This window comes from Lipotes vexillifer, unplaced genomic scaffold (genome assembly GCF_000442215.2).
Source record: "Lipotes vexillifer unplaced genomic scaffold, Lipotes_vexillifer_v1.1 scaffold1728, whole genome shotgun sequence".
In the NCBI taxonomy this organism is placed as follows: domain Eukaryota; kingdom Metazoa; phylum Chordata; class Mammalia; order Artiodactyla; family Lipotidae; genus Lipotes; species Lipotes vexillifer.
In genome coordinates, this window is record NW_006784330.1 from 870144 (window position 1) to 885111 (window position 14968).

General features: G+C 50.9%; 2 protein-coding genes across 2 annotated transcripts in view; one reads left to right on the plus strand and one right to left on the minus strand.

Annotated features, from left to right (window-relative positions):
* Positions 1-14968, minus strand: part of TSC22D3 (TSC22 domain family member 3) — a 61334-nt gene that overhangs the window by 6776 nt on the left and 39590 nt on the right. The gene's annotated exons all lie outside the window — the stretch shown is intronic.
* LOC103084602 (myeloma-overexpressed gene 2 protein homolog) lies at positions 4994-7596 on the plus strand. The gene is made up of 2 exons (XM_007456707.1): positions 4994-5056; positions 7417-7596. Exons 1-2 carry the CDS (start codon positions 4994-4996, stop codon positions 7594-7596), a joined length of 243 nt encoding a protein of 80 aa, XP_007456769.1.

The following is a 14968-nucleotide window of genomic DNA, read 5'->3' on the forward strand; positions in this document are numbered from 1 at the left end:
CTTTCTCCCCCCTATTCCTGCTGTGTTCAGCTTTTAGGAAAATGAAACCAACAAGAAAACAAGCTAATTTCAGGGATTTCGTTTCAGAAAAACAACTTTGAAAGGATGTCCCAGGTCCAGCCCACACTCAGCCAATCTCTCAGTCCCCTCTGCACCTCTAGTTTACCAACCAATAGTGAGAAGAGCTCACCCCGAGGGCTTATGATTCTCAGTTCGCAAATAACGGCTCGATCCCTAGATCGCAGGCTTTGCTAAAGGGCGACCACCAACCTAAATGTCTCTGTAGAAAGATTTTCAAACAGCAGGGGTAGGGGAGGCAGGGGCAGATAGGAGGGGTAGAGGGAGAAGTTGGAGGAACCCAAAAGGCTTTCTGTGTAACCCTCGGCACACCGGAAAATTCCTCTGCCCAGAATAGCTGAGCCAAATGTTGCAGTGAGTGGAAGCTTGTGCTGTTATAGGGTATCTGTGATCTGATCTAACTTTTCTGAGTAAAGTGCTGATCTATGAGGCTCTCAGCGTCCTTGTGTCTCTGGAGGTGGGCCTCAGGCAGGAAACAGTGGCCTAAGGATTCAACGGCATAGTAACTCCAACATGTGTGTTTCCAAATTTCCTTTCTTCCATCATGGTAGGCTGGACCCAGAGCCACCGTGGTCACAGCGCCCAGCTGATGAGCCAGGTCCTTTGCTGGCTCTCGGTTCTAGGCCTACAGCTATGGGATTCTGTGATTAAACAGGCACAGCTGACCCTCCCTCTCTCAGGGTGACCTTCTAGGTGGAGGGTGGCATGAGGAGGATGGGGTCAACTCCCGCCGTTTCAGGTGGCCCTGGAAGCCAACTTGTTCCCTTTGAAGTGGAAGAAGTGTCTCAACATCGTCACTGTTCTGTTCCACTTCAAAAGCCAGACTCTCTAGGACAAGAGCCCTTCCTGTTTCGGGTTCCCATGGCACAGGAAGGCGGAGACTGGGCAGTCTGGGCCTCATAACCTGTGGGCAGGATCTCAGCACGCTGCCGAGGGGGGGGAGGCAGACGCAGGGTGGGTGCGGTAGGTAGGGGGTGGTGAGAAGGGGGAACATCTCACTTCCCTTTTTTTCACACTCGAAGCATTGTGTACCACGCAGCCCAAAGGAAACTCTTTATAGGCAAGTCTTCCTTATTTTCTACAGGGAATGTTCCACCCCCAAGGCTCGGCAATGTTGGCGGCGAAACACAGGGTCTTGTGGCAGGAGAAGCGGGAAAAGACACGACGCGAGAGGCGCGGGAGAAGCCACCAAGCAAACGCTGCGTTAGGAGCTGGACAAGGAAATCAAAAAGGATGCTGAGCGCCAGAGTGTTAGCACAGTTGACAGGGTGGCTGCAAAACAACCCTCCCCATTTACCCCTCCACGGTGGCCCCCTTCTGCCTGAAGCTCTGTCTACTTCTAATTACTGACGTCCCTTTTTCTGAAGAGGCTGGGGGAATAAGGAGGCTGAAATGCCATCATTTAACTTGTGCTGGCTTCACTCTTCTCTCTTCCCCTTGGTTCCACTCCAGTGTGGGAGACTATAGACAGGAAGGATGCTGCCACTTAATCTTTACTTTGGCCTCATGGAAAATCCCCAAAGTCTAGAAGGAGGGAAGCAAGAAGGAAAGACGGAGACAGACAAAGTGCCTTGTCCTCTGTGGGTCACGTGAACTGCCCTGCATGGCCAGGGCCCAGAACATCGACTTTAGGGGGCAGGAAAACAGGGAGGAGGATGCGCACGCAGATGCAGAAGGCAGTGGTGGGCAGCAGGGAGCCCACGAGGAATCGTGGAGAGGGACACTGTCTTGGAAAAGTGGCTCTAGCAACTGATTTGGGCCAAACCCTGGCACTGAATGATGGCAGGAGCAATGAATTGTGCCTTTCAGCTCCCTCCCCAGACAGGATCCAATGTGAGCTCCACAATCTCCCAGTGACACGAGGGCTGACAGGCAGAACCAAACTCCATTTGGACAAGGCACTCCACTCCACTCACCCTCGTTCAAAGAAGTCAAAAAGGGCTCTTGTCAAATCACCTTTGTTACCCCAACTTTGGTGGCTAACTATGGGGGGTAGGCAGTCTCTCCTGGCATCTCAGCAAGACTGGAAGTACTGGCAATGTTATCCAGGAATGAATGCAATTTAGCTCAGTGGATCTTAAATTTCATGAACCTTGTATCAATATTTATGCTTGTCTCCCTTCTCTTTTTGCCTTGCAGCTGGGAAAATTTACATCCATCATTTTTCTAAGCTCTCTTCTCATTTTCCACCATCCCCATTACCCATCTACAAGTATGAAACAGATATTCCTGAAAAAAAAAGAATGTCAAATTAACCTCGGTAAATGGAATCCCCTCCTCCACCCAACACTAGTTGCCATTATCATTCAATACAATTCAATTCAACTCAATTCAAAGTTGATTGACTGCCTATTCAAAGTACAAGGCACATTTCAGGGAAATTAAAAACAAACAAACAAACTGGTAGTGCAGGTTAACAACTGTGCTTCCTTCCAGAATATCCTGGGCCTCTGGTGAACTCTGAAGTCTACCTACTGGTTAGATCTCAGTGAAATGTTTACTTCAGGAAAAAGCCTAGGGCTTGGGGGTGCTCAGGAGGGTAGCCTGGGGTTTGGGAAGGCCACACTACCGCCATCACCCCTGGCATCACTTCAGTCCTCAGAATCGGGCCCGCCTTTTTTCTCCCCACCCTGTCGTTTGGTCCATGCCCATCTAGATGGGGATTAACATAGCAGCCACAAAACTTGGAATTTCTGTGGGACCCAAGGCTCCTCTGACATGGTGGCCAACAGTGTCAGGGTCTCTCACTCTGATTCCCTTCCTTTGTAAACCAGGGGAACAAAGCACAGGTCCTTAAGGGTCTCTGAGTTGCCAGTCCCTTCCTTCTGAGAAGGGGGCCTATGTTTAGCACGGGCAGGGGGTCACCTCTATCTGTCAACCTCCTCGTGGTCTTATCCTTGTTCTATAGTGCCCTCCCAGACCAGCGAGCATCTTCAAGTGGGCAAATAAACTCCCTCATCACGGCCCACCTTCTGGGAATCCTGGCCCTCGACAGCCTTCTCAGGGGCTGGGAAAGGAAGCAGCAAGAACATGGCTACTCTCCATGTTTGTTTGTCTGCACCAGCCCCCCACCAGCTTCTCCGGGCCAGGGAGACACTGGCAGGGCCTCTCCCCAGTCCTTTTGCTTTATGGAGCAGTCCCAAGAGCCGAAATTCCGAGGCTTTTTTTTTTTTCTGGCAGTTGCCAGGGTAACTCTGAGTGGTATGTGAAGGACTTGGGACTATTGGCAATGCCTGGAAGATGAGAACCAGGAGAGTCTTGCTGGGGACGCTGAGCCAGCAGACAAGGGGCCTGTGAAGAGGCCAGGGGCTCTGAGGTGCAGCACCTGACTCCCCTGTGGGCCCCGCTATAGAATGGGTGACCTCTAAAGTGGTCCAGGTTCCCTGGGGAACAAAACGACGGTAATAACGCCGGCCTCTTCAGGCGCGGGGGCTCCTGGGCCACGATGGGTGAGCATTATGAGCCTCCCAAGGCTCTCACATTGTACGTCCGAGGCCCTTGTTTAACTCACAGCAGAGCTATTCACCGTGGGCTCACTTGAGGTAGCTCCTTGATCCTCTGTTGTGGGACTCTGTGACTTGTGAGGAAAGGCTCTGTAATTGCAAAGGGCCTCTGGCTCTCCAGTCGCCTCCCCCCTCCCTTGGGTTTCCTGGATGGAAAGAAGGCAGCCCAGCTGAGGTGGGGGGCGGTGGCAGGAAGGGGCAGGGGACACACTAGTCTGAGAAGAGAAAGAAAGGAGAGAAACAAGGCAAGCTTCTCCCTGGGGCCCCCCCCCCCCAGCCCCAGCCATGGGAACAGAGCCAGGCAGCTCAAAGGCATGCGGGGAGGGGTTAAGGAAGGCCTCCTGCCCGGTTTGAGAATTGCTGACAAGGAATACACACACCTTATCAGGAAGAAAGGGTGGCACACAAGCGCGCGCGCACGCACACACACACACACACACACACACACGTTTATGCAAACACCTGTTCAGCCTTTGACAAAGTCTAATTCACAGAGCTAGGCACGCAGAGGGCATCATTCCATCTCTCTCTCTCTCACCTGATGCCAGCTTCGTGACCCCCAAAGGGGTAGTAAAGCAATAGGATATGGCAAAGTGGCAAGGCAGGACACTGTAGACCCAGTCAGAGTGTCACAAGCCGTGGCCTCTGCTCTCTCTGACATCCAGAGCTGGCTGCATGCTGTGCAGGGGTCATAGGTGACAGGCTCTTGGGGGAAGCTTGGAGTGGAAGTCAGGTGGGCATAGGGGGAACCAGCTTGAAGCTTCACACTGTACACCGGGCACAGGAAGTGCTGGTGCCGCCAGGTCCACAGTTTTCAAAGATGTCAATCACACATTCAAATGAAAGAGAAATAAAAACAAGCACCATTTGTGTACAATCAATCATGTGAATGCCTAGGAAATGATTCCCATAGGCTCCTCACGAGGGCAGTTCTAAAGAGAGCCAGTCCTGGCATAGATGTCACATGTGACTGACGACCTGCGAAGTGTGATTTGAATGGCACTGATAAAAATTCCTCTCAGTCCAAGCTGTTTGCCTGACCGGACTACTGCAGTGCCTACAAACGTCACCCTCGGAGTCATACCTTTGAGTTATAATGGAATTCTTTACACTTTGAGGAATTAGGGAAGTTTTTTCTTCCAGTGCAAAAGCCCTGGGAAAGTACCACATTCTGCCACTATCAGCTACAAATACTTAAATAGGGATAAACTAAGTTTCTGTAATACTTTCAACACAGTAGTCCGTGGTGGATCAGCATCAGAAGATGACTAAACACACAGCAGGTACACCTTGCCGGTGGGCTGCAGGGGGAAAGAAATGGGTCCAGGTGAGGAGAGTACGGATATCCTGGGCTCCAGCCCTAGAAAATCTAGTGGAATACGTCTGTGGCTTGAGAAGGGTACTTTCAGGAGATGAGGATGCAGCTCTTCTGGCCCCAGTCCATGGAACTGCTTTTGGGAACCACTGGCCTACAGGTGAGAGCCAAGGCAGGATCTACCCGAAGACTCCCCAAAGTGCCACGGCCACCACGACCCACTCTGTGTGACACATGATGATGGGGCTCAGCATATTCTGAGCCTAACATCTGTTCAGTCATCTCCTTCCCTGTCATGTTTGGCTACCTCCTTCCCTCTCACTCCTGAAAACTTCATCAGAACGTGAATGAGAGCTGCTATTAGAAAGATAACGCAAACTTGCTCTGATTTATAAATCAACCTTTGGCAAATTTGGCTTCTCTGTTATGAGGAACAGATTGCTTCTAAGACACTTCACAGCTGTCCGTCGGAACTCTTGGCCTGGGAGGTTGGAGGCGTGGGGGGCAGGTATCACAGGGCGGGAAGGGAGAAGACCCCAGAGAGAGGGAGAGAACTGAGAGGGGCTGATTTTCCTCCAACAGCACAGTCTGGTCAGTTAAGCTGCCCTACCCGCCTTCAACAAAAGCCAGCTCTCCTCCAGCCCTGTGGCTGTCCCTGCCTGGTCAAACGTGGGTCATTCCGAGCTTGGCTGGAGGGCTGTGACTCATTCCCCCCTCAGGAGCTTGCTGGGGCTGACTACAAAGACTTGGCAGGATCTCTGCAAACGTGCCCATCCCGTCCCTGAGCCAAGCCTTGCGCTCCCCTGCCCCTACCATCCGCATCCCATCCCGCGGCTTGCAAGCGCCTGCGGGGCAAGGAGAGCGCCCCTGCGGCTCACTGACTCCCCTCTCCCAAGGGAATTCACTGCTCTCTGTGGTACGCATCCGGCCTGTGTTTCAGTATTTTATTTTATTTTTATGTTTAATTTACACTGCCTGTTAGGTTTGGGGCTTAAATAAACAAAGGCTATGTTTCCCCCAAGGCCTGGACTTCCTGGTTGCCTGTCAGCAACAGAGTAACCCTTTTAACCTCTTTTCTTGCCCCTTGAGACAGGCAGTGTTGGGGATGGGATTGGAAGAGAAAGATACTTTGGGTCAAAAGCCTGGAAATTCTTAGTGCCAGCCTAAAGTACCACCCCCTCGCTCTTCTCCACATGAATGTTAAGCCCCGAAGCTGCCTTAGCAAGTATAGACTTCCTTCAAAGGCCACTGCAAGACTGTAAGGGATAAGGCACAAAAACGGAAAATTCAAAGTATTTGCACTGATTATTTGAAAAATCTACTTACAGATGTCTTTGTGCCACCGAGCAAAGACAGAAGGGCCCAGGTCTTGGTGGATGGAGCCTTAGCAGCGAGCAGCCTTAAAGGCCTATAGACTGAGCAGAGCTCAGTGGGCCTGCCTGGGAAAGGCTTCCTGCCAAAGCTCATACACCTTAAAAAATAAGAGGAACACCGGCCCCCTTGTCCTAGGATAGAGCTCTAACAGCAAAGTAACAAATCCTGGTCAACAGTTCTGACATCCTGTTATTTGCTAAAACTAATAATACTGTGGTGTTTGTTGACAGAGTTGCAGAAGAGCTAAAGTAAACATGGAAACTGAGGAAAGGCCAAGTATAGACAGTTACTAGCTCAGCAGTTGAGAAAAGGGAGTTTCACAGACACTCCTTGGACATCTGGGGGCAATGGGGCCTGAACACAGTTGGGAGACAATCCAGAAGCATCTGTCTTGTCACCAGGTGATTTCTCTCTAACAATAGGCTGCTGCAATAATGGGCTTGGCCCATGGAGCTGAGTCCTCAGACAGAGAGTAATGACAAGACGAATTGAGAGGGACTCTCCTAGTGCGTATGCTAGGGTAGGTGCCCCCTGAGAAACGCAGCTCTGGCACCCATTCTAAATGAACTAGGTCAAGTGGGAAGAAAATACGTCAGAAGGCCAGAGTTCCTTTTCTACCTTACCACCAGGCCCCCAGAACTGCTTAGAAGGCTTCTAAACCCCCTATGCTACTAGCTCCTCATTCATGAAATGGGAATGATGCCCCCCTGCCCACACATAAACAACACACAAGGTGTATATGTTTATGGACTCCCCAAAGTCTGGAAATGGAGATAACATTGTATACTTTTTGCAGACTGATGATGTCCTTGACAACATGTATATATGTGCCTATGCTTCCAGACATGGTGGATATCCTATAGGCGGCATAGCTGAGTTCTTCAGGTAGTAAAAAGGGCCACGTGAATGCGATATGTGCCATGATGAGTAAGGGCCCTGGTCCTCAAATGCTGTTGGCAAAATGGCTCACCAAACGAGCAGTCCTATCAATGCTGTTTCAAAGTCCAGCATTTCTAACTTCCTGTCCAGTTCCAGTTTGTTGTTTCCATGATTTCACAAGTTATGGATACTGCCTATGGGGAGGGGCATAGTTTGAGGGACTGATGTTCAGATGGAATCAACACTCAAAATTTAGTGTCTTGACAGGCGGAGGCGAAGCAGGCGGTGGATGAGATGTTTTCCGAGGGTGCCGGGCCCTACGTGGATCTGGACGAGGCAGGAGGCAGCACAGGGCTCCTGATGGACTTGGCAACCAATGAAAAGGCAGTTCATGCAGACTTTTTTAATGATTCTGAAAATCTCTTTGATGATGATGATATCCAGTGAGGTGTGTCCAGCGGTGTGTTTGCTCAAGCTTTGCCACGTGGTGGTGTGGCGGATCTCCTCAAAGGACAATTTCAGATGGTTCCAGAGAACTTGTGGAAATCACTTGAAATTAGGAGATGGTTAACCAAGAAAGAGAAGATGGTTTTAACCATCTGGATGAGGCCTGTTAATCTCTGAATGTGGCCAGCTTTTGTCCTTAACTTCAATTTAAAAAAGTGATGTTATTAAAAGAAGTTTTTTTGCATCTTGACGGTCTTAGCAATCCTTCCCTCACAGAGGACTTGTAACTTGCATAAAGTTTTGGCCTTGAGAGCTTCTCCAATGGCACAGTCAGTAATCAGCAGGACCCCTAGTCTTTCAAGCAGGACTGAAGGCACAGCGAGATAAGATCATGACCACTGGAAGTGGACAGTGCAAATGGTCTCAAGTGAGCAGTGATTGGCTTTCTAGACTAGAATACAAGCTCTTCGAGGGCAGGGGCTTATCTTATTCATCACGGTACCCCCAGAGTCTAGACTAGTGCCTGGCACACAGTCTCGATGCCATAAACATGTGCTTAATAAGTAAAGAGAAGGTTTAGATAAGTACTAGAACTTGGCTAATGGCCTCCACAGGGAAGAACTATAGGCAAATTCATGATTTGCCTCCTCTTAACATGTTAATTTGGGGACAATCATTGTACGAGAACAACTCTGCAGTTAAAAACATGGAAGACTGGTGAAAATCAAACATACGTGGAAAACCCAACCCAAACACAATTTAATTGAGTAAGTGGCCACTAATGACCTGGAACCAAGGCCCGACCTCTTCAATAAAAGGGATAATTCACCCGTGTGTGTGCTCCTGGTTCTGCACTAAATGCTGGGACTTTGCTCAGTTCCCATCTTTAGCTGGAGGGGCTGGGTCAGTTGGGAACAGGGCACCCACAGGGAGCAGTAGAGGGTGATGAAGCCCAGGAGGAGGGCAGCCAAGTCTCAGCTGGCAGTAACATCAAAGAAGGATTTCAGGCTAGCAAGCCTGATTCTGAGCAAGTGACAGCCATATAACTGGAACGATGCGGCGGGGGTGGGTTGCAGATAAAAAATCCATCCTGACTAAAAATACCCTGATGACCGCCAACATAAAGGAAATTCTCACCATTAATGTCATCCTTGGGTTTGAAGTCTTGAGGGTCCCTGTTAAAATGAAAGGTCTTTCTCAGAAGGGGAACTATTTAGTTTTTCTCCGGGAAGGAACATGATGACCTGCTCACTGTGGTCCGAATAGTTGGGGGGCTTCTGGGAGAAGTGACCCAGGCTGACTAAGTATATAGACTAGGGGGGTACTGCCTGGGGTGGGCCATACAATGGGTCCTGGCTAACTGGTGGCCTTAGGCTTTCAGGGGACAGGCAAATGTGCCCAAATATTCCTGGACTCACTGTAAAGAAACCAAACTGCCTGAGTGGGCAGCTTTGAGTAGCAGAGTTTATGACAAAGGAGATTATTTTCTCCTGCTCTTCTTGGTAAACACAAGCAAACTGTTCTGAAGGGGCCGCGAGGAGCAGTAATATATATACATATATGTCCAAGCCCGGCTGGGGGTATCTATCTTCAGTGCTTTCCCGTCCGGGGAATCTTGTTTGCATATGCTCATCAAAGCATCCTCCCTGGAAATCTCCTCCTCAGGTCCTACTGACTCACTGATAAGTTGGCATAGGTGAGAAATGGAAGGCTCTGTGACTGATAAGGGGTTGATGGGTTCTCCTTCCCCGTGGTAATTTCTTTTTACCAAGAGCCTCCTGTTGACCCAAAGGAATGAGTCCAGTGGGGGAAATGCCAGGCAGGAGGTCAGGTTGCTGGGGGGAGCTTTCTTTGGCCATTTTCCACCAGTCTCTGTTGGCAGTTGCCTTCTCTGCCTGTGTAGCAGGCGACCCTGGCAGCAGACACAATACTCACACCAGAGCTGGCCAGGGCAGCCCTTGCCCCTCAGCACCCCTCCTTCTTGCCCTTGTAAAACTGGCAAAACCTCAGCCCCAGAACCCCACTCTAGCTTGACCAGGTGATGGCCAACTGCTTGATACCAGGCAGAGCTGGGCCGATGGAGGGAGGCAGGGGAGTAGGGCTGGGCAGGTTCCCCCACCCCCGTGGCTCTGTTGTGAGGTGCTGACAGCTGAGAGAGGACCTGAAACCAGTTAGCCTGGGGCTCCCAGCCAGCAGTGTATTTTCATCTTGTTTTGACTGGGACTGTCCTCCTCTGTGTAAACACGTCCATGTCAAGGGGAAGAAAATGTAGAACAGCTTAAAATAGGTGGGTGGAATGCATCCCACCCATGAATCACCAGCTCAGGGAATGCCCTGCAGGTAGGCCTTGCTTTAAGCAAACCTGACATATGAAAACCTTAATTCAACAAGAGGGTAGGGATGCACCGCTGCTGTTAGGTCTTGACCTATCACTGAGAGATCTCAAAGCCACATCTGGTCCAAATAATAACTTCAGTAGCTCCCATGTACTGATTACTTAGCAGGCACTGTGCTAAGAGTATATTCATTAGCCTTTTGAACGTTGTCTAGAGTTATGGATAACTGATAGTAGGAACTGGGTATCGTATTATCATTAGGCCCATTTTGTGGATGAGGAAACTGAGGCCCAGACAGGTTAAGTGACTTGCCTAGAGTTACGTAGCTCGTAGTGGCAGAGGAGAGATGTGAACCTCTGGGGTGTGATTCTAAAGCTCCAGGCTGTCTCTAGCTGGGCATTTAGCTTTGTCTTGAGATTTCTAGGCAGGGCTACATTCTTGGCATGAATGTCCATTCGTGCTGAGCCCCCTTCATCACAGTTTGCAGGGGAATGATTAACAGGCCTTTATCAGGGTTAGGGTGGGGAAACCCCCCAGGTGGGGGCTGGTTCCTTCCACTGACTAAAGGATTCCCATAAGGGGGGCCCCCCTAGCATGCCAGGATGGGACGGATCTGCATTTCATTTCAGGCCTGGCAGACTGTTTAAGGGCAACTGCTTGACCAGACACAGGGAAGCCCCCTCCTAATTGCAAATAAGTACAAACTACTCGACACCAGGCTGGGGTAGGGACAAAAAGACTCAGTATAATCCAGTATAAGGAAAGACCAAATGTAAACATGTATTTTGAAAAAAAATGTCACCGATCACAATGTTGGTGCAGGGCTGGCCCCCAGGCTAAACTGTGAAGTAGGGGTGTGTCTTCACAACCTTCCTGCTTCCTTTTCGGGTACCTTCTTCCTGCCTGTCCCTGCAGGTGACCTGTGCCCTCCTGCTGCCTAGGGTTCCATGGGGCCCCTCACTACTGTTTGCAGCTGCCTGTCTTCCCTAGCAATACCCCCTTTAAGGGGGACTCTTAGTCTCCCTCCCCCAAATCATAAGTACCCAGCCCATCCTAAAGGACAAATCGGGAGATGTGTCTGTGTAAGTGATAAGTAGTAGCTTAACAGGTTTTCCCCAGATCATGGGGCTCTAACCCTTAGATTTCAGTCAGTGGTACAATTTTAGGCATGGGCGGGGGGTGTGGCGGTGGGCAGAGAACAAGCTGGGTGGGGGCAACAGTGGGAGGGGTGAGACTGCTCGTCAGTGACCTTCAAATCTTGCCAAGTAGGCCATGTGCTCCTGTCAAGTCTGGGTCTGCATGGAGGGATAAACGCTCCACCCTTACACTCATGCTGTATTGTTTCCAGAGCATGGTAGACAGGGCACTGGGATAAGAGTCAGGAGACAGGAGTCTGGCCTGGTTTTGCCTCTGGCTACCGGAACAACCTTGGAAAAGTCTCATAACCACTCTGAGTCCCAGTTTCCCCTAAATGTAAAATGAGAGGATCAAGGCTGCGAATTTATAGTTATTTGGGGGCTTATTTGATGAATGATAGCCCCATTTAGACTGGGAGCTCCATGAAGCCATATACCAAGGGCCTATAACAGTGTATGGCACATAGTAAGTGATCAATGAATGGAATAATTGAATGAATGAAGGAAGGAAGGAATGGCAAAAGTGACTTCTAAGGTTGCTGCCAGTTCCAACAGTCACAGCCTTGATGTCCTCAGATGCAGCTCTTTACAGCTGTGCCTCTGAGTGGAGAGGCCCAGGCCAAAGGCTGGGTTAGGCCTTCAGGCCCTTGCCCTCAGGACCAGAAGGTACAGGGGCAGCCTGCACTGCAGAGGGGCAGGCTCTGGGACCGAAAGCAGTAGGCAAGAGCTTCTGGGAGGCCCAGGAGGCTTGCAGGATGCTGGATGGGGTGGGGGGTTGATAAGGAATGTAGGAAGGGAAGGGTCGGTCAGGAGGAGTCAGGAGAGTAACTTTTACACAGTTTTCTGTAAAACGGGAAGCTGAGATAAGAGAGACTTGATGGGTGTCTGGGCTGAGGTAGGAAAAGTGCCGAGTTGCATGGTGACTCAAGGTCAGGAGCTGGAATGGGGCCCAGAGCTCTCAAGCCTCTGCTCACCCCCTTGGGACTGGCCTCTGGCTCCAGGCCAGCTCCCTGAATAGCTCCCCTCCCCCACTCAGCCGTCCACAATTCCAGCTTCTTACACCAACCTGCTTCCCTGTCCAGCTGATGCCTTGGCTGTCCCCTCCCCCTCCCCCACTGAGACATGAAGTCCTCCCCCAACCTCCCTCCAAGACTCTGGTGCAGTCACCCATTAGACCTCTAAAAGCAGACTTGCCCACCCCCCGTCTCAGCATCGCCCGCATTCAGACTCTGACGCAACTCCTCACCTTCTTACGCAAAAGCTGCCTCCCTCCCCTCCCCTCCCTTCCTGGCCTGTCCCCCTGCCCTCCCCTCCCCCACCCCACTCCGTGGCCAGGGCACTCTCCTAGGAATAGTCCCAGACAATATTCTAAGGCGCTGAGATATTCTCGCGTGTCTCCACTCTTTCAACAAGAGGGTAGGGATGCACCGCTGCTGTTAGGTCTTGACCTATCACTGAGAGATCTCAAAGCCACATCTGGTCCAAATAATAACTTCAGTAGCTCCCATGTACTGATTACTTAGCAGGCACTGTGCTAAGAGTATATTCATTAGCCTTTTGAACGTTGTCTAGAGTTATGGATAACTGATAGTAGGAACTGGGTATCGTATTATCATTAGGCCCATTTTGTGGATGAGGAAACTGAGGCCCAGACAGGTTAAGTGACTTGCCTAGAGTTACGTAGCTCGTAGTGGCAGAGGAGAGATGTGAACCTCTGGGGTGTGATTCTAAAGCTCCAGGCTGTCTCTAGCTGGGCATTTAGCTTTGTCTTGAGATTTCTAGGCAGGGCTACATTCTTGGCATGAATGTCCATTCGTGCTGAGCCCCCTTCATCACAGTTTGCAGGGGAATGATTAACAGGCCTTTATCAGGGTTAGGGTGGGGAAACCCCCCAGGTGGGGGCTGGTTCCTTCCACTGACTAAAGGATTCCCATAAGGGGGGCCCCCCTAGCATGCCAGGATGGGACGGATCTGCATTTCATTTCAGGCCTGGCAGACTGTTTAAGGGCAACTGCTTGACCAGACACAGGGAAGCCCCCTCCTAATTGCAAATAAGTACAAACTACTCGACACCAGGCTGGGGTAGGGACAAAAAGACTCAGTATAATCCAGTATAAGGAAAGACCAAATGTAAACATGTATTTTGAAAAAAAATGTCACCGATCACAATGTTGGTGCAGGGCTGGCCCCCAGGCTAAACTGTGAAGTAGGGGTGTGTCTTCACAACCTTCCTGCTTCCTTTTCGGGTACCTTCTTCCTGCCTGTCCCTGCAGGTGACCTGTGCCCTCCTGCTGCCTAGGGTTCCATGGGGCCCCTCACTACTGTTTGCAGCTGCCTGTCTTCCCTAGCAATACCCCCTTTAAGGGGGACTCTTAGTCTCCCTCCCCCAAATCATAAGTACCCAGCCCATCCTAAAGGACAAATCGGGAGATGTGTCTGTGTAAGTGATAAGTAGTAGCTTAACAGGTTTTCCCCAGATCATGGGGCTCTAACCCTTAGATTTCAGTCAGTGGTACAATTTTAGGCATGGGCGGGGGGTGTGGCGGTGGGCAGAGAACAAGCTGGGTGGGGGCAACAGTGGGAGGGGTGAGACTGCTCGTCAGTGACCTTCAAATCTTGCCAAGTAGGCCATGTGCTCCTGTCAAGTCTGGGTCTGCATGGAGGGATAAACGCTCCACCCTTACACTCATGCTGTATTGTTTCCAGAGCATGGTAGACAGGGCACTGGGATAAGAGTCAGGAGACAGGAGTCTGGCCTGGTTTTGCCTCTGGCTACCGGAACAACCTTGGAAAAGTCTCATAACCACTCTGAGTCCCAGTTTCCCCTAAATGTAAAATGAGAGGATCAAGGCTGCGAATTTATAGTTATTTGGGGGCTTATTTGATGAATGATAGCCCCATTTAGACTGGGAGCTCCATGAAGCCATATACCAAGGGCCTATAACAGTGTATGGCACATAGTAAGTGATCAATGAATGGAATAATTGAATGAATGAAGGAAGGAAGGAATGGCAAAAGTGACTTCTAAGGTTGCTGCCAGTTCCAACAGTCACAGCCTTGATGTCCTCAGATGCAGCTCTTTACAGCTGTGCCTCTGAGTGGAGAGGCCCAGGCCAAAGGCTGGGTTAGGCCTTCAGGCCCTTGCCCTCAGGACCAGAAGGTACAGGGGCAGCCTGCACTGCAGAGGGGCAGGCTCTGGGACCGAAAGCAGTAGGCAAGAGCTTCTGGGAGGCCCAGGAGGCTTGCAGGATGCTGGATGGGGTGGGGGGTTGATAAGGAATGTAGGAAGGGAAGGGTCGGTCAGGAGGAGTCAGGAGAGTAACTTTTACACAGTTTTCTGTAAAACGGGAAGCTGAGATAAGAGAGACTTGATGGGTGTCTGGGCTGAGGTAGGAAAAGTGCCGAGTTGCATGGTGACTCAAGGTCAGGAGCTGGAATGGGGCCCAGAGCTCTCAAGCCTCTGCTCACCCCCTTGGGACTGGCCTCTGGCTCCAGGCCAGCTCCCTGAATAGCTCCCCTCCCCCACTCAGCCGTCCACAATTCCAGCTTCTTACACCAACCTGCTTCCCTGTCCAGCTGATGCCTTGGCTGTCCCCTCCCCCTCCCCCACTGAGACATGAAGTCCTCCCCCAACCTCCCTCCAAGACTCTGGTGCAGTCACCCATTAGACCTCTAAAAGCAGACTTGCCCACCCCCCGTCTCAGCATCGCCCGCATTCAGACTCTGACGCAACTCCTCACCTTCTTACGCAAAAGCTGCCTCCCTCCCCTCCCCTCCCTTCCTGGCCTGTCCCCCTGCCCTCCCCTCCCCCACCCCACTCCGTGGCCAGGGCACTCTCCTAGGAATAGTCCCAGACAATATTCTAAGGCGCTGAGATATTCTCGCGTGTCTCCACTCTTT

Excerpts from the sequence above, each read along its gene's own strand:
- LOC103084602 (XM_007456707.1), top strand. The coding sequence starts at position 4,994 with ATGAGGATGCAGCTCTTCTGGCCCCAGTCCATGGAACTGCTTTTGGGA. Across the intron at positions 5,057-7,416 it reads TGGGAACCACTGGCCTACAG|GCGGAGGCGAAGCAGGCGGT; the intron begins GTGAGAGCCAAG and ends GTGTCTTGACAG.